Below are 18,545 nucleotides of genomic sequence, written 5' to 3'. Positions count from 1 at the left end.
ATATATATATATATATATATATATATACCCCTTGACTTCATTTCCAGCCTCTTTTCATGTTTTTGAATCTCTCTTAGTAAGTAAAACATTGGTCTCTCAGCTCTCCCATGATGCATCAGGGTTAAGGCCTTCATCGGGGTCTCATACCCCCAAATTACTTTTGCCAAGTGTTTTTCTGCTTCTTTTCCAATGAAATGGTTCCTTTTCTCGCTGGCAGAGACTCTACAAAGCGACCTACGAGAAGAACAGAGGCAACTTCAAGTACACCTGCGACACGCCCTTCTTCCAGGCCGCCAAGTACGCCTCCACCCTCATCGACGAGGTGAGACCCTCCGCTCTCCGCCCGGCGTAGTCAGCAAAACGCCATGTTCCTCTTACTCTGTAAAGTGGGTTCTTTAATCCCACTTCTGTCTCTAGTCGTCTCTGTTGGACTCTCAGCTTAAAAGCACCATTATTGTTATTGTGATTCATGACTCCTCTTTTCTTCACAGGGAACCACGATGTATAAAATGTCCCTGATGTCATTTACTTCAACTTGTTTCAGCGATCCTTTACTTTAGTAGAAGTAGAAATACCACAGTTTAGAAGTACTCCATTTTTAAGTAAGACTGTTACTAGAATGTTGTCATATTTCTTTCTCTCTTCGTGGAAGAACAGTTGCACGCCAGAAGGAGATGCTTTGAGTAGAACTATAAATACTGGTGGAGTCCAGGTAGCACCTGATGAAGGACTTCAGTTCTTTGTCTTTAACCGCTCTGACGTTCTGAGCAGAGATCCTACAAAGCCACTTATGAGAAAACCAAGGATAAGTTCACCATAACCACCGACGACCCTAGATACGTACTGGCCAGAGCCAACAACCAGATGAGCCAGGTAACCGGGCCCCTCGCCGCGTGCACCACCGGCACCGCCTCCTCCGCTGACCCCCCCCCCTCGACCGCTCCGGCCCGCGGACCTCCGCATGACAGAGCGGACGTGTCCGAGTCTCTCCGGCTGGACAGCTGTGAGGACTCTGTCTCTCTCACCTGTGCCATCAGAGAGACGCATTAATCCAGGGGGGCAGGTTTCTCCTTTAGGGGACCAAACGGAAGCCTAGTGGAACAAGCTCAGAGCACTTTGTGTTACGACGCTCTTGATTTCATTCTCTTTTATTATATTCTATATTATACATTATTCATTTGATTTGATTATCGAGCTTTCCGTCACTCTGAAGGCACAGATGAGGACAAACAGATCCTCCGTCACACTCGATCTCCGGAGATCGTCTGTGTTCTTCCTCATGTCCTCACCTTTGGCATGCTGTGTGTACGTGTGTGTGTACATGTGTGTGTGTGTGTGTGTGTGTGTGTGTGTGTGTGAGAACAGGCTAAGTATAAATCCAGAGCTAAGGAGCTGCTAAAGAGCGGCTGCAATGAGCTTCACCGGCCCGACATCCTCTTGGCCCTTTACCAGTCCACTATGAGCAGTAAGGTAAACACTGGTGGAAGAGAGGTCAGAGGTCACCAGGTCACGCTGCTCCTGTCGCTCCTTCCATCCAAACCACTTCAACCCCTCAAAGGAGGTTTAACTTCATTTCCCCGTTGTCTCCACGCTGTGATCCATCCATGTATTCACTTCTCTTCATGTCTCAGTGATCCTGAACCTCAGGGACTGCTCCACACATTCCACACATCCTAACACATTCCACACATTCCAACACATTCTAACACATTCCAACACACTCCACACATTCCACACATTGGGATGAAAGCTGGATAGTTCGCCAGGTGAACATATGGATTTGGGAATGTGTTACATCCATCCTTTTTTAAAGAACTTTTTGACACGGTTATTGGAAATATTTGGAAACGATCCCACGTAGCGAATAAAATAGTAGCGATTATATCAGGGGAGCCTGATCTTCATCTGAGACGCACAAATACAGAAAGAAAACAGTGATGTAAACTTTACAAATAAAAGAAAATAAAGCTTTTCGCTGCACTTCCCAACTCCTCTTTTGTGCAGATTAGTATCTGTGGACCAGGAGACTTTGTTTGTCTGTCCCTTGGTCTCAGTTACAGACCTTTTCTACTGAACTAGTGCAGAACCATTAAAAATTATATATTTTTTAAACGGCCGATACACAAAACAAAATGTGCAGATTTGATGACTTTAGACTACAGAACAACTGGAACATGAATGCACATATCTCGCGCTAGATGAGCCGTTATGCCGTAGTCGGGTCTGCTGTGGGTGAGCATGAAGAGTCCAGCGTGTCCCAGACTCGTCCCCCTGTCTCCATAGACCCCCCTCTGCAGACTGAATATTGGTGCCACGTGTCCTTGTCTTCATCCTCGTCTGTAGATGCATGTTTCATAAGGCATGTCTTCATGGACCTGTGCACGTCACCACTCCCCTCATTACACACACCCAACCATCCTGCTTCTGAAAAACACCTCTCCTTTGAAATGAATAATAATTACAGCGGTAGATGGATTTCATGAGTGGAACTAAATGTCTTTGTCCCCCCCTGCTCTCCCCCACCAGTGGAGGTACAGGGAGCAGTACGAACGAGCCAAGGACAAGTTCACCTCCATCCTGGAGACCCCCGAGTACGAGACCCACAAACGCAGCAAGAAGATCACAGACGTGAGACTTTAAGATGCTAAATGCTCGACGGGGTCGTTACGTTTGAATGTGTCCTGACTGACATGACGACTGTTCCTCAGATCATCTACAAGATGGAGCACAACAAGACCAAGGCCAAGGGCTACACCTTGCCTTACGACACCCCGCACACACAGCACATGAAGAGGGTCAAGGACATCACCAGCAGCGTAGGTCCCGCCCCCACCGGCTGCGCCTCTTCAGGTGAAGCTCGTCTTCATGTGGTATTTTTTCACGCGTCTTGCAGATGAAGTACAGAGAAGTTTACGAGAAGAGCAAAGCCCAGATCAACATCGACCCCGAGGCTCATGAGATCCGTGCTGCCAAGGAGGCCTACAAGAACATCAGCAACGTGAGGGCCTCCAGATTCACGTTCCACCTCCAAATACCCCAGAACATTGACCAAGTGTTTGTTCTTTGTTTAGCTCGACTACAAGAAGAAGTATGAAGCGACCAAGAACAAGTGGATCTGGACAGCGGACCGACCCGACTTCCTGAATAACGCCAAGAACTCCTTGCAGCAGAGCGACGTGAGTCCCGGCTTCTCGTCAGCATTTCACCACCTTGAATCAACACCCGGATGAATGGATTTCTGCTTTTATCTCCGGCAAAAATAAACTGTATTCTACTTCTCTGACTGGACCGTTGACCTTGGATCTCTAATGAGACCTGATTCATAAACACGCTCATGTATGGTCCTGTTTCCCCCACAGGTCGAGTACAAGTACGACAAAGAGATGATGAAGGGCTGCGTGATGTCCGTGGTGGACGACAAGTTGACCCTCCTGGCCATGAAGAATAACGACATGGCCAGCGAGGTACGTGCTAAAACCAATGACATCACAGGGTTGAACGTTAGCTCTCGTTAGCTCTCGTTAGCTCTCGTTAGCTCTCGTTTACTCCACTTGTCGCCGCTCTCCAGGTGAAGTACCGAGAGAAGTACGAGAAAGGGAAGGGCCACTACGTCCCCGTCAGCGACACTCCCCAAATCCTGCACGCCCAGGCGGTGCGCTCCCTGGTGTCAGAGGTGCGCTTCATTTGAAAAGGAAACTTTGGTCACGTTCAGAGAGATGTTCTACCTAAACTGGATGTGTGTTGTCCTCCGTTCCATCCTCAGAGCAAGTACAAGGCGGCCAGTAAGAAGAACATGCAATCCGGTTCCTTCACGACCCTGTCGGAGACCCGGGACACGGTCCACAGCAAGGAGATCAACAAGCTGGTCAGCGGGGTAGGACTCGCCTTCACGTGATGATGGTCCCGGTTTCTAATGATGAAGGTCTCGCACGTGATGAAGGTCTCGCCTTCACGTGATGAAGGTCTTACTTTCACATGATGAAGGCCTCACCTTCACGTGATGATGGTCCCGGTTTCTTATGATGAAGGTCTTGCACGTGATGAAGGACTCGCCTTCACGTGATGAAGGTCTTACTTTCACATGGTGAAGGCCTCACCTTCACGTCATGATGGTCCCGGTTTCTCGTGATGAAGGTCTCGCACGTGATGAAGGTCTCGCCTTCACGTGATGAAGGTCTCGCACGTGATGAAGGTCTCGCCTTCATTTACGGTCCTTTTTGTCTTCTTTCCAGAAATTATACAAAGCGAAGTTTGAGAAGGAGAAGGGCAAGTCAATCTACAACAACATGAACGTTCCACCTGAGGTGCAGCACGCCATGGGAGTGACCAAGAATCAGAGCAACGTGAGTCATCACCTCCAGGAGGATTCATTTCATTTACAGCGGCGAGGTTCCTTCATTCTTCAGTGCATGCTGTATTCTGCTTTTTGAAAAAACAGGTGGCCTACAAGAAGGAAGCCAAAGCCAACCTCCACTACACCAGCGTGGTGGACCGCCCCGACATCCAGAAAGCCACTCAGGCCGCCAAGCTCATCAGTGAGGTAATCTCACCTGTTAGAGGAAAGTGGGCCTCCCACAACTGGCTGTGAATACACGTGTCCATGTGGCGTGTGAATTAAAAAGTCCACCAGCTATGAAGCCAGATGTTTCATACTGACAATGATCAGAAAATGCGTGATTATTGCCGAAATGATCCTCACAAGGGTCGTGATTATTTGGAGATGCATAATTCTGGGTCTGGTTCTTGCCTCCTCACAGGTGGGCTACCGTGAGAAGGCCCGTGCGGAGGCGGGCCGCGGAGGTTCTCTGGTGCACCGGCCCGACATCGCTCTGGCCACCGAGGTGTCCAAGCTGACCAGCCAGGTACCCGCGGCGCTCCTCCGTCTCCTAGGCCACCGAATGTACCGAATGTAAGATGTCCGGAGTCGGCGGAGATCTACTGTCTGGTTCTGACAGTCAGACCACCGTTGATCCGGGCTCCCTCACGGGGGGGGGGGGGTCCGTGTTTGTGAAAACATTTCTATGCGGGCGCTCAGCATTAGGAGGCTCTTTAAAGGACATTGAGCGAGGGACAGATTGCGGCTCTTAGGCGGCCTCAGGTGTCCGTCCTCCTCCGCAGCGCTTCCTGCCTCATCATCATCCTTCATCATCATCAGAGTACATTACGTGTTTTAACTGCTCATTTTCACTGTTCACGTCCCCATCCTCATCCCTGTCCTCTTCCTCCGGCCTCCCGTCCTCTGCTCTTCTGTCCTCTTCTCTTCCATCGTGTCCCCGTCTGTGTGTCCTCGTCCCTCCGTCCCACTGCGCTTTGCAGGTGGAGGACAAGCCCTCCCTCCACGGAGCGTCTTCCTATGACACCCCCCAGATGCGCCACATTAAGAAAATGAGTGCGATGACTAGTGACGTAAGGAGGTTGAGGCCCTTCACGCTTCTGCTCTGTCTCTCTGTGTCCTCCTCGTCCGTAACCGTGGGATACCGTTTGCTCTTCTGCAGTTCAGCATCGTGTGCAACCTCTGCTCTTTGCTTCCCCTCACAGACTGTGGCTCATTGTTGCATTTACACTACGTTTGTACTGAAAGACTATTTAACGTAAGTTATGCAACAATGAAACACAGCAGTGTTCCACTTGTGACGCAACAGAAACATGAGTCAACGAAGACTAGAACGTCCCCCAGAGAGCAGAGCAGCATGCCGCGTTCCCTCACACGGCCGCTTCGACCTTCGTTCGCATGTCTCCGGAAATCTGTACAAAACACACGTGTTGATCTGGTGGTCGGCTTTGTGGTTTCTTCCTTTCTAATCCGAACAGTCAGCTTTCTGACGTGTAAATCAACAGATGAAATAACACGGCAGCTGGATTCACTTGTTTTTAGTGGGTTGGATTCAGGATTTCTCTTTCGTCTTCGTCCAGGCTCCTGAAACACGATTGTACCGCCCGACCTCTGCCTCATATACGCTCTTATATCCATGTATAGATATAGATATAGATATAGATATAGATATAGATATCTCTATATCTATATCTGTATATGGATTCCGTTGACTCTTTGCACGGAGGCTCGGTCTCGTGAGCAGCTTCCTGGTGGCGAAGGTCTCCACCAGGACCAGACCGCTTTCCATCACACGAACCGACGCATGATTAGAAAAGTATAACAAGGGACGCAGACTTCATCTGAGACGTTGTATTTAAAGTCGTACATCATGCAACATGAAAAGGAAGACGTCCCTTTTTATACAATCTGAATAAAAGCATTTTGTTCTCCCAACATCTCGATGGTTTCTGTCTCCACTTCTGCTAAGCTAACCGAGCTAACGCTGTCCCCCTAACAGGTGAAGTACAAGGAGAAGTTTGACAAGGAGATGAAAGGAAGGAAGCCCCAGTATGACCTGAAGAACAGTAAGATTTACCAGACGCTGAAGGATGCCAACGTGCTGGCGAGTGAGGTGAGCGAAGAAGCGCCTCGGAGCGCGACGACTTCCTGTCTCGGATCCTCCGACCTGACATCCATGCGTCCTCGCAGGTCAAGTACAAAGGAGACCTGAAGAAGCTCCACAAGCCGGTGACCGACATGGCCGAGTCTCTGTCCATGCAGCACAACCTGAGCACCAGCAAGCTGTCCAGCAGCGTAAGACCCCCCCCCCTAATCCCCCCATCACCATCACCATCACCATCACCACCACAGGAAGCAGCACTTTAACACCTCCCACCCACACATCCATTACTCTGTGACCTCATCTGGTAGTGACCCTTCTCACCTTTGACCTTGTCACCTCTTCGACCCTCTCATGTTGTAACCTCATCCGTCGTCCTCCTGTAGTTTCATGTTCATCATTTATTAATCATCACTCTGCGATCCTCCATTAAGTCTTTAACCATCATTTTCATTTTCACTTTGACAATTTGGCGTATTATTATGCGTTCAAATGTATAACTGACAGTGACAGATGGATAATCTATTAAATATACAATGAAGTTTTCTCTTTAGTAAATGGAGATCACGTTCATAAATCACTTATATGGTCAAATTGATTGAATATTCTAAATATAAATAGTGCATCAAAAAGCTGAGACAGGAAGAAACCTAAAAAGGTTTTCTCCTAAATTAGCAGATTGAATCTGTTTTTCAAATTAAGGATTAAGTCTTAAATATATATTTTTTAAGTATACGACAAAACATTTATTGTTTTGTGGTTTATTTGTGATTTCTTTCTCATAAATAAATCACCTTAATCTCTTTTAGTATGATTATCTTTCTGCCATAAAAGTTTGACCATGTGACGGATGTTAAGCTCCAGACAGTTTGCTGTACTGAGCTGCCCCCCCCCCAATCCCCCCAATCCCCCCAACCCCCCAATCCCCCCGACCCCCCCGACCCCCCCCCCAGTACTGCTACAAGAAGAAGCACGAGGAGAGTAAGGGTCACTACCACATGATCGCTGACACACCACAGCACCTCCATCACAAGGAGGCCTCTGAGCTCCAGAGCAACGTAAGTGGTCCATTACACCACCTCCTCACCTGAGGCTCCATACACCACCTCCTCACCTGAGGCTCAGATACACCACCTCCTCACCTGAGGCTCAGATACACCACCTCCTCACCTGAGGCTCAGATACACCACCTCCTCACCTGAGGCTCCATACACCACCTCCTCACCTGAGGCTCAGATACACCACCTCCTCACCTGAGGCTCAGATACACCACCTCCTCACCTGAGGCTCCATACACCACCTCCTCACCTGAGGCTCAGATACACCACCTCCTCACCTGAGGCTCAGATACACCACCTCCTCACCTGAGGCTCAGATACACCACCTCCTCACCTGAGGCTCAGATACACCACCTCCTCACCTGAGGCTCCATACACCACCTCCTCACCTGAGGCTCAGATACACCACCTCCTCACCTGAGGCTCAGATACACCACCTCCTCACCTGAGGCTCCATACACCACCTCCTCACCTGAGGCTCCATACACCACCTCCTCACCTGAGGCTCAGATACACCACCTCCTCACCTGAGGCTCCATACACCACCTCCTCACCTGAGGCTCAGATACACCACCTCCTCACCTGAGGCTCCATACACCACCTCCTCACCTGAGGCTCCATACACCACCTCCTCACCTGAGGCTCAGATACACCACCTCCTCACCTGAGGCTCCATACACCACCTCCTCACCTGAGGCTCAGATACACCACCTCCTCACCTGAGGCTCCATACACCACCTCCTCACCTGAGGCTAAATACACCACCTCCTCACCTGAGGCTCAAATACACCACCTCCTCACCTGAGGCTCCATACACCACCTCCTCACCTGAGGCTCCATACACCACCTCCTCACCTGAGGCTCCATACACCACCTCCTCACCTGAGGCTAAATACACCACCTCCTCACCTGAGGCTCAAATACACCACCTCCTCACCTGAGGCTCAAATACACCACCTCCTCACCTGAGGCTCCATACACCACCTCCTCACAGCTGATTATTTCTCACCTGTTCTTTTACTGGTACTTTGTTTCCATGTAGCCGTCGGTGCTTTAGTCTTCTGGATGTTGTGATAATTTCTACATTTTTCAGGTTAAAATTGAAATAGTATGAAATCCTGACATTGATTAACAGACAGAAATGACTGTTGATGCTTCTTGCTATAGAATTAGCCCATCGTACTCTGATGAAAAGCATCTAATGTGTGCGTGTGTGTGTGTGTGTGTGCGTGTGTGTGTGTGTGTGTGCGTGTGTGTGTGCGTGTGTGTGTGCGTGTGTGTGTGTGTGTGTGTGTGTGTGTGTGTGTGTGTGTGTGTGTGTGTGTGTGTGTGTGTGTGTGCAGGTGAAGTACAAGGAGAAGTATGAGAAGGAGAAGGGGAAGGCCATGCTGGACTTTGAGACGCCCACGTATGTGACGGCTAAGGAGGCGCAGCACATGCAGAGTCAGGTGATTAACCTTTGTTTCTTGCTCTCTTTACTGTTTATAACATACATCTATATATCTATAGATGTGTATATACATCTATAGATATATAGATGTATAGATGTATATGTGTATAAATATATCATATCAATATGTGCTTTCTGTTCAGACGGCTTCTTCTTTCAGGTGTTTGTCTGTTTGATTACAATGATTTGATTACAAACGTCCATCCAGGTTTTTGTGGTTATTCTGACTTTTGTCCCCCCCTCCACACACACACACACACACACACACACACACACACACACGGGTGTCAGGTGACCGCCGCTGTGCTCGCATGCTGTTGTTTGAGCTCTGTGTTTATCTCTTTCGGCCAATAGAAAGACTATAAGAAGGACTATGAGGAGCACATGAGGGGCAAGAACCTCTCAGGGTTGGAGGTCACGCCTGCCATGATACATGTCAGACACGCCACCAGAATAGCCAGTGAGGTAACTAAGAGGACGATGTGACCCCCGAGAACCTCCCCATCTACCTGTAATCATACTAAGACCACAGCCCCCCTCCCTCCCGGCGCTCCTCCTTTATCTGCCCCCCTTGGTAGCCTCTGGTTTGTCTGCATGCCTCAGCTCTTCCGGAGGCCCCATGCACGTCTCTCTCTACACAGGTGTCTCTCTGCATGTTGACCCCTGACCTCAGGGCCAGAAGAAGACTAACGGCTCCAACGTTAACAGTCTGCACGCGTGACCTCCACGGTCACATGGTTCCTCACTTTGTGCACTCTGTGATGTGGGCAGGACCGCCTCCTGTTGCTGGTGATGAGAGTCTGATCTTTGTTGGGGGGGTTGTTCTTCTTCCGTCCTGTAGAAAGAGTACAGGAGGGATCTAGAGGAGGGGGTGAAGGGTAAAGGGCTAACTGTGCTGGAGGAAACTCCGGAGCGCTTGAGAGCAAGGAATGCCACTCACATCCTGTCCGAGGTACGGCGAGACCACGGGAAAACGCCCCCCGACCCCCGAGTGCCCCCTTTTATTTCCCACAATCCCTGCTGTTGGTGCATCATCCGCTGACCCCTCCCCCCCCTTTAACCGAGCTTCACCGTCGCTCTAAAAAGGGCCCTGCTGGGTTTGACTCGTTGCTTCATCACTAATCCCTCATCCTCCTTCTCCTGAGAGTGACAGAAGCTCCTCCTCCTTCTTCTTCCACGCCGGCGTCCTAAATGTGCTCGAGCATCATGTTTGAACAATGTCTATTGAAGGATTCGGTGCAGATATGCACATGTATGTATCAAATGTACGCGTTAACCCGCTTCCCCTAACCACCGCTGTTTTACCTTTCAGTTGTGGGTGGAGCTTCACACACACACACACGTCTAACTCCTTCCTGGTTTTGGTTTTGCAGCCCCGCTCAGTAAACACGCGTGATCCTCCTCACTAACCCCGAAGCGCGCGGCACAGAGCCGCCGCTGGTACCTAACTCCATGCTGCTGTTTGCAGAGGGAGTACAAGAAGTCCATGGAGCAGGAGATGAAGGGAAGAGGAATGTTGGCTCTGGCCACGGACACGCCGGACTTCATGAGGGCGAGGAACGCCACCGACATCCTCAGTCAGGTCTGTCCTCTCTCTCGTCAGTGGTCACTTTTATCCACGAGAAGCTCTCAGACATCAGAGCTCTAACCACGCTGGTCTAAAAGTCGAGTTCTTCGTCCTGTGTTCTCTGATCCTCAGACCAAGTACAAGCACACGGCGGAGATGGACAGGGCGAGCTACACCAGCGTCATCGACACGCCGGACATCCTCCACGCTCAACAGATGAAGAACATCATCAGCCAGGTTGGCTTGTCCAAGTTCAATGAAGATATCTACAAAGTAACTGAAACTCTCCAGCTCCATCATTTATTCCTGGTTTGTGTTTTTGTTCGACAGAAAAAGTACAAAGAGGAGGCTGAGAAGACCATGTCTCACTACGTCCCCGTCCTGGACACGCCCGAGATGATGAGAGTCCGAGAGAACCAGAAGAACTTCAGCACCGTAAGTAGAACCATTGATCTGCTCTCGTCACAGAGGGGAGTCCAAGTTTCTCCTGGAGGTTCTCCTGGAGGTTCTCCTGAGGGTTCTCCTAGAGGTTCTTCTCTGTGTTTGTCTCCATGGCTGCTGCAAAGTATTATCTCCAATCCTTTAAACCTTTATATGTTGTTTTCTTAATGATTTGAATTGACGTTTGTTGCCAAAAGAAGAAAAATCTCCTCCTTTTTTACATTTTATTTCTCCTCTTTTTTTATGTCAATGAAACTTTTAAACTGCGCGTTTGTTTTTCTGCTCCTGTAGCATCAGTACCAGGTTGACCACAGGAGCGTGAAGGGCAAAGTGTGCTCCGTACAGGACACGCCTGAAATGCTGCGTGTTAAAGAGAACTCAAAGAATTTCAGCTCGGTATCTACGACGTTTCATTCCCTCTAACAAGGTCTCCTCCGACCACGTGACCTCCGACCTCTCTGCTTCTAACCCGCCTGCTCCCGAGTGACCAGGAACCCTTCAGTGTCCCCGTGTGTGTCCTCAGAGTGCGTCCCCTGTGTGTGTCCTCAGAGTGCGTCCTCAGAGTGCGTCCCCTGTGTGTGTCCTCAGAGTGCGTCCCCTGTGTGTGTCCTCAGAGTGCGTCCTCAGAGTGCGTCCCCTGTGTGTGTCCTCAGAGTGCGTCCCCTGTGTGTGTCCTCAGAGTGCGTCCTCAGAGTGCGTCCCCTGTGTGTGTCCTCAGAGTGCGTCCCCAGTGTGTGTCCTCAGTGTGCGTCCTCAGTGTGTCCCCAGTGTGTGTCCTCAGTGTGTGTCCTCAGTGTGCGTCCTCAGTGTGCGTCCTCAGAGTGCGTCCCCTATGTGTGTCCTCAGAGTGCGTCCTCAGAGTGCGTCCTCAGAGTGCGTCCCCTGTGTGTGTCCTCAGAGTGCGTCCTCAGAGTGCGTCCCCTGTGTGTGTCCTCAGAGTGCGTCCCCTGTGTGTGTCCTCAGAGTGCGTCCTCAGAGTGCGTCCCCTGTGTGTGTCCTCAGAGTGCGTCCTCAGAGTGCGTCCTCAGAGTGCGTCCTCAGTGTGTCCTCAGTGTGTGTCCTCAGTGTGTCCTCAGTGTGTCCTCTGTATCACAAATGAGGCTAATCACCTCCTTTCATGTAAAGATTCAGTACAAAGAGGAGGTGGGAGGAGGAACGTCTTTGCCCGAGACCCCCGAGATGGAGAGAGTTAAACACAACCAGCGGAACATTAGCACGGTACCCCCCCAGAGTGACCCTTCACCCCTCATAATCCCCCTCATGTCTGGAGACCAGGGAGCCACAGCTGGTCTCTGCACATCTGTAACACAACACAGATTTCTTCCATTATTTTAACAGAAGGTTTATTTCTGATTAACTGACCATTCCTCCTGAGCCGGATTCATCTTCGTCCACGACGTGGCTTCACTAACGGCGTGTGCGTGTCCCCCCCGGGGGGCCCCGCTGTGTTTCTGTGGTTTGTGCCTCAGATTCAGTACAAGGAGTCGGTGGGCCGCGGCACGTCCATCCCAGACCTCCCCGAGGTGAAGCGGGTCCGAGACACCCAGAAGAACATCAGCTCGGTAGAAGCACTGCGGTGACCCTTTAATGACCCCCCCCTTTAAAATCATCTCCTCCAAAACGCCCTCTGACCTCTCCTGTCCAGAATGGACCTGCACCTCCAGTGTTCCCTGGTTCCCCTTCATCCTAACCGAGATCCATCAATCACAGCCTTCTTCTTCATCAGCGTCGGCTTCATTCTGAGTTTCCTGAAGAACATAATTTCCTCTATTTTTCCCCCCAAAATCAGCTCCTTTCCCCCGAATGTCTTTCCCTCTCACCTCGGGAAACCTAATCAGCGTTTGAGTGTTTGACTTCTTCTCGTGTGTTGTCTCCTTCCAAAAGATTCAGTACAAAGTGGGAGTGGAACAAGGGACGTCGGTCTCAGAGACGCCCGAGATGGAGCGAGTCAAACGCAATCAGCACAACATTAGCACGGTACCCCCCCCCGAGAGAGAGACCCTACCCTACTTCTGCCCCCCCCCCCTCTTCACGACTCGTCCGCCTCACTGTGTTTCTGTGGTTTGTGCCTCAGATTCAGTACAAGGAGTCAGTGGGCCGCGGCACGTCCATCCCAGACCTCCCCGAGGTGAAGCGGGTCCGAGAAACCCAGAAGAACATCAGCTCGGTAGAAGGACTAGAAGTGACCCTTTAATGACCCCCCCCCCCTAAAATCATCTCCCCACAACGCCCTCTGACCTCCTACTAAAGAGCCGAAGGCTGCGGGCGAAGCTTCCTCCGTGATAAGAGCTGTGTGCTTCTATGCTTCCTTTCCTAGCTCCTTCAGCATAGGAAACACCGGCCCTTCCTTCACGAAAGGAAAGATGATACCGACCCACAATTCTCCTCTTTACATTTAAAGTGACGCAACACGATTGGCGCGTTCATCTTACACAAGCTAATGGCATCATTAATCAGAGCGAAGACGCCGTCCTTTAGCTTCAGGTTCTTTATTTACTTTGAACACGAAGTGATGAATGATTGTAGGAAACTAATTCTCAATAATCATTATAAAACTGTGTGTAAAGATCTCGTGCCTTTTCGACCGCAGCCTTGAAGAAGCTTTCCCTGTTCTCCCGCTTCCTCCTCCATCTTAACTCCATCAATCTGCAGCCTCCATTGACCCGAACGTCCCAAATAAAGTCTCCACCTTTAATGAAACTAATCCTCCCCGAGTGCGTTTCCTCCCGTCTTTGACTTCTTCCCGTGTTGTCTCCTTCCAAAAGATTCAGTACAAAGTGGGAGTGGAACACGGGACGTCGGTATCGGGGACCCCCGAGATGGAGCGGGTCAAACGCAATCAGCGCAACATCAGCACGGTACCCCCCCCCCCCCTTCCTCTCGCTTCCCTGAGCATCCAGATGTTACAGCGACAAGGGGCCCTTCCTCAGAAGAAAGTGTCTTTGTGTCTCTGCTGTGTTGCTCCCCGTCTCCCGATGTCTGTCTGATTGTCTCTTTCCTGCTCTTTTCTCTTTGGACCCCCCCCCACACCTAAAGATAAAATACAAGGACTCTCCGGGTCGGGGCACGGCCATCCCGGACCTGCCCGAGGTCAAGCGGGTCAAACAGACGCAGCAGAACATCAGCTCGGTAGCAGAATCCACGACGTGTGGCGCTAACAGAGTGGATAGTAGTGCCCCCCCTCTCCTGCGACCCCCCCATTCACAAGCCTCATCACCACTTTGACCCTTCATTTCTCTTCCGCCTGCATCTGTCACCTTCACCCTCCGGTCGGGCCCTCCCTGGGGGGCCGCGTGGTCTCCTTCTAACCCACAGCTTTCATTCCCACTAAATCTCCCTTGAAGTGGTTGATGTGTTCCTTCCAGCAGGGGGGGGGGGGGGGGGGGGGGCTCTGTACGACCACTCTGTCCTCTGATGTCCACGTTGACCCTCTGAGCCCCCAGACGCGTCTCGCTGGACGTCGGACGGAGAGAATGACGTCCAAGTCGAACTACAGCGATAAGAAGTTACATGTGTTTATTTGTCTCTGCTCTCCGTTCAGCCGTGAAACATTCCATCGATCTTCATACTTCAAATTAAAAAGATTACACAATCTCTTTAGCGCCAACGTTGGTTTTAATCAGACAATTTGAATAAAACGAGGACAATAAAGCTCCGGCGGGCTCAGAGGGTTCGTGTGTGTGTGTGTGTGTGTGTGTGTCTCAGCCTCTGATTGGCTCTGTGCTTCTGTCCTGTAGGTGTTGTATAGAGACAGTTCAGCCAAGGGGACCCCCGTGGTGTTTACCCCGGAGATGGAGCGGGTCAAAAGGAACCAAGAAAACATTAGCTCGGTACTTTGAGAACAGCCTCCGGGACGTCTTCTCCTGAGGATGTGTTCTGCCCCCCCCCCCCCCTCTATACGTTAACCCCGTCCTAACTGCCTCTGGTTATCCTATTAATTATTCATCTCACCTTAACTTCTGCTCCTCTTCATCTTCCTCCCGTTAGAGACTGGGAACGTTATCTTGTTTTTGTCTTAATAATTCATCCTCAAAAAAAGAATCTCTGCTAATTCATCCGCCTCAGATCCCAGTAACCCCCCCATCGCCCCCCCACCTCATTCCACGTGTGTGTGTGTGTGTGTGTGTGTGTCCGGCCTCGGTGCCGCTAACAGCTGCCTTGTGAACCTCTGGGCAGCTCACAGCGTGTCCTCCCCCTCTCTCCCCCCCCCCCCCCCCCCCCCCCACCAGGTGCTGTACTCTGACAGCTTCCGTAAGCAGGTGCAGGGAAAGGCCGCCTTCGTGCTGGACACACCTGAGATGAGGCGCGTGAGGGAGACCCAGCGCATCATTTCTGGGGTCAGAGTTCACGGATTACTTCCTGCCGATGCCACTAGGCCGCCGTCTTGTTTCTGTTTTCAACAACAGGTCACAAATGAGAGGCAGTTCCCCTTAAAGGGACAGAGCGTGCGCTTAGTGACACCTAGTGGTGAGGAAGCAGAATGCAACACACAACCCTCAGCTTGTTGAAACCGTGGTGGCTTGTGGGTAAAAAGAGTTGTTTGATTAAGAACCTTACCGTATCCATGCTTTTTCATGCCAAATAATTAAATTAAATTACATAATTAATAATTAAAACGTTTATAGATTTTTTCAAAACAAACATTCTGAACATGATTGGTTAACTTGTAGAGCAACAAAGTCACCTTATCGGGTCGTTGATTCCTCTCGTAAATAACAGTGAAGGTCATAGCTGATAATAATAAGTGATGAACACTGACGTCCTTTGAATACAATTCGTAGCTTCAGGTCCTAATTAACTACATACCTCCCTCTGAATGTTCCTTAAACGTCTGTGGTCCTGGGTCTTCTCAGGTGAGGTACCACGAGGACTTCGAGAAGAGCAAAGGCAGCTTCACACCCACCACCTCCGACCCGGTGACGGAGCGTGTGAAGAAGAACACGCAGGACTTCAGCGACATCAACTACCGCGGCATCCAGAGGCGCGTGGTGGAGATGGAGAGGAGGCGCGCCATCGAGCACGACCAGGAGACAACCACCGGTAGTGCCTAGCTCCTAGCTCCTGGCTCCTAGCTCCTGGCTCCTAGCTCCTGGCGGCTAGCTCTTAGCAGCTAGCTGTCGTTTGTTTGTGGTGTCACACACAAAGCGGGCAAATGAAGACTGAACTTAAAAAATCCACTGAGAGACATTTGAACTGAAAAAGAAATGGAAAAAGAAAGAACAAAAACTTTGCAAAAAGTTATATTGTGCGACTTTGATTAGAGTTAGTGCGTTAACATTATCCCGATTGTTTACAACACGTTTAAATCTGTGTGATATCGTCTCATGAACTAACTTTTGAATGATAAAATTATTAGATCATTAATTCACTATTATCTGCTTCTGTTTTTTAACTGAATGGAAGATTTATAATCAGACATCTGGTTGTTTTTAGAAGAAGCTAAGCTAACGTTAGATGTGTCTTTGTTAGGTTATCAATGAAACAAGCTAAGCTAACGTTAGCATCAGCTCGGTTGTTGTAGATATTTGAACTGAAAAGAAATTCATATTTTATTCAAATTCAAATACTTTTATTCATATGGAGAGAAAATGCAAATAACGTTCTCATAAATTGCACCCGAATCCAAACAATAACGTCATAACTCAAATTATCAGAACATCAGCAATATCTTCTATTTCTCTCAACTGAATCTATTTATAGGGGTCGTCGTGGCGCAGGGGTTAGAGAAGGTGTGCTGGGAAGCACAAGGTTGTTGGTTCGATTCCAGGCTGCCCCATGTTCCACGTCGAAGTGTCCCTGAGCAAGACACCTAACCCCTAATTGCTCCCCGGGCAAAAATGTGAAAAAAGCCTTGGGTTTAAAAGTGTAATGTAAGTCGCTTTGGATAAAAGCGTCTGCTAAATGACATGTAATGTAATGTAATGTAATGTATTTAAAACGTGATAATCCATATTTCTATTGTCCCACGGACAGATGATTTTTCCCATCGACCCTTAAGGGCTTAATACATAAATCATGGGAGGAACAAACTGACTGATGTTGTATCTGACCCGTAGATCTGCGTGTTTGGCGGACGAACCCCGGTTCCGTGTTCGACTACGACCCGGCTGAGGACAACATCCAGTCCAGAAGCCTCCACATGATGTCAGGTGAGAAGAGACCAATCGATGCGTATTAAATGGTAATAAACGGTAAGAGATGTCCAAATGAATACAAATGGCGTCATCTCAGTGACCTTGTAAAGTATTAGCTTCAAGTTTAGCATCTATATGCCAAATATAAATACAATATACAAATATAAATATATTTCAAAAGCTTGTTATCATATTTAATGTAAATCATATTATGTGTAATAATATTTAAATTACCCACAGTAAATAAAAGTGTATATATATAAAGTGTTCACACGAAGCCTTAAAACCTTTAATTAATAATGTTTTAATTCATAAATCACCACTGAAGGATTCCCGATCTTAATTGACTGGTAATGGAGGAGTCGTGTTTCAATCTTCAGTCCAGGCGCAGCGGCGCAGTAAGGAGCACTCCCGCTCCACCAGCGCCCTGAGCGGCCTGGGGGACGAGAAGTCCGAGCTGTCCCAGGACCCGGACCACCACATGTCCCTCTACAGCAACGGCTTCATGGCCTCCTCCGCCGGTACGTCCTGCGGAGACGCCTTGGTGTGCGGCATCGACCCACCGGGCTGCTTAACGGTCTCATGTGCACATGTGTTGTGTTACAGGCTACCAACACGCTAAGACGGTGGAGCTGCAGCAGAGGTCCTCGTCCGTGGCCACGCAGCAGACCACCGTGTCCTCGGTCCCCTCCCACCCCTCCACCACCGGGGTGAGACACACACACACACACCCCTCCACCACCGGGGTGAGACACACACACACACACCCCTCCACCACCGGGGTGAGACACACACACACACACACCCCTCCACCACCGGGTGAGACACACACACACACACCCCTCCACCGCTGGGGTGAGACACACACACACCCCTCCACCGCTGGGGTGAGACACACACACACACCTCCACCACTGGGGTGAGACACACACACACACCCCTCCACCACTGGGGTGAGACACACACACACCCCTCCACCGCTGGGGTGAGACACACACACCCCTCCACCACCGGGGTGAGACACACACACACACACCCCTCCACCACCGGGGTGAGACACACACACACACACACCTCCACCACTGGGGTGAGACACACACACCCCTCCACCAGCAGGGTGAGACACACACACACATACACCCCTCCACCGCTGGGGTGAGACACACACACCCCTCCACCACCGGGGTGAGACACACACACACACCTCCACCACTGGGGTGAGACACACACACCCTCCACCACCAGGGTGAGACACACACCCCTCCACCACTGGGGTGAGACACACACACCCTCCACCGCCAGGGTGAGACACACACACCCTCCACCACCAGGGTGAGACACACACCCCTCCACCACCAGGGTGAGACACACACCCCTCCACCACCAGGGTGAGACACACACACCCTCCACCACCAGGGTGAGACACACACCCCTCCACCAGCAGGGTGAGACACACACACA

At 50.2% G+C, this 18,545-nt stretch overlaps 1 protein-coding gene across 50 annotated transcripts in view; it reads left to right on the top strand.

The window, feature by feature from the left end:
• neb (nebulin) overlaps positions 1–18,545 on the top strand; it is a 132,622-nt gene that overhangs the window by 112,925 nt on the left and 1,152 nt on the right. For 2 of the 50 annotated variants that reach the window (XM_078090927.1, XM_078090925.1), the window contains 35 exons: positions 218–322; positions 1,366–1,470; positions 2,527–2,628; positions 2,709–2,816; positions 2,894–2,998; positions 3,072–3,176; positions 3,360–3,464; positions 3,569–3,673; positions 3,764–3,874; positions 4,233–4,343; positions 4,439–4,540; positions 4,758–4,862; positions 5,317–5,406; positions 6,333–6,446; positions 6,524–6,628; positions 7,388–7,492; positions 8,836–8,940; positions 9,297–9,407; positions 9,784–9,894; positions 10,411–10,524; positions 10,642–10,746; positions 10,840–10,944; positions 11,242–11,346; positions 12,076–12,168; positions 12,420–12,512; positions 12,835–12,927; positions 13,025–13,117; positions 13,716–13,808; positions 13,987–14,079; positions 14,688–14,780; positions 15,180–15,287; positions 15,804–15,990; positions 17,007–17,099; positions 17,465–17,605; positions 17,691–17,794. In XM_078090927.1, coding sequence (XP_077947053.1) covers positions 218–322; positions 1,366–1,470; positions 2,527–2,628; positions 2,709–2,816; positions 2,894–2,998; positions 3,072–3,176; positions 3,360–3,464; positions 3,569–3,673; positions 3,764–3,874; positions 4,233–4,343; positions 4,439–4,540; positions 4,758–4,862; positions 5,317–5,406; positions 6,333–6,446; positions 6,524–6,628; positions 7,388–7,492; positions 8,836–8,940; positions 9,297–9,407; positions 9,784–9,894; positions 10,411–10,524; positions 10,642–10,746; positions 10,840–10,944; positions 11,242–11,346; positions 12,076–12,168; positions 12,420–12,512; positions 12,835–12,927; positions 13,025–13,117; positions 13,716–13,808; positions 13,987–14,079; positions 14,688–14,780; positions 15,180–15,287; positions 15,804–15,990; positions 17,007–17,099; positions 17,465–17,605; positions 17,691–17,794 — 3,723 coding nt within the window. Of the gene's footprint in view, positions 1–217; positions 323–771; positions 874–1,365; positions 1,471–2,526; positions 2,629–2,708; positions 2,817–2,893; positions 2,999–3,071; positions 3,177–3,359; positions 3,465–3,568; positions 3,674–3,763; positions 3,875–4,232; positions 4,344–4,438; positions 4,541–4,757; positions 4,863–5,316; positions 5,407–6,332; positions 6,447–6,523; positions 6,629–7,387; positions 7,493–8,835; positions 8,941–9,296; positions 9,408–9,783; positions 9,895–10,410; positions 10,525–10,641; positions 10,747–10,839; positions 10,945–11,241; positions 11,347–12,075; positions 12,169–12,419; positions 12,513–12,834; positions 12,928–13,024; positions 13,118–13,715; positions 13,809–13,986; positions 14,080–14,687; positions 14,781–15,179; positions 15,288–15,803; positions 15,991–17,006; positions 17,100–17,464; positions 17,606–17,690; positions 17,795–18,545 lie in introns of all 50 variants that reach the window. The other 48 variants (XM_078090926.1, XM_078090928.1, XM_078090930.1 and 45 more) reach the window with 48 other exon arrangements.

This window comes from Gasterosteus aculeatus, chromosome 16 (assembly GCF_964276395.1).
Source record: "Gasterosteus aculeatus chromosome 16, fGasAcu3.hap1.1, whole genome shotgun sequence".
NCBI lineage: Eukaryota > Metazoa > Chordata > Actinopteri > Perciformes > Gasterosteidae > Gasterosteus > Gasterosteus aculeatus.
This window is presented reverse-complemented; position numbering and strand designations above follow the sequence as displayed.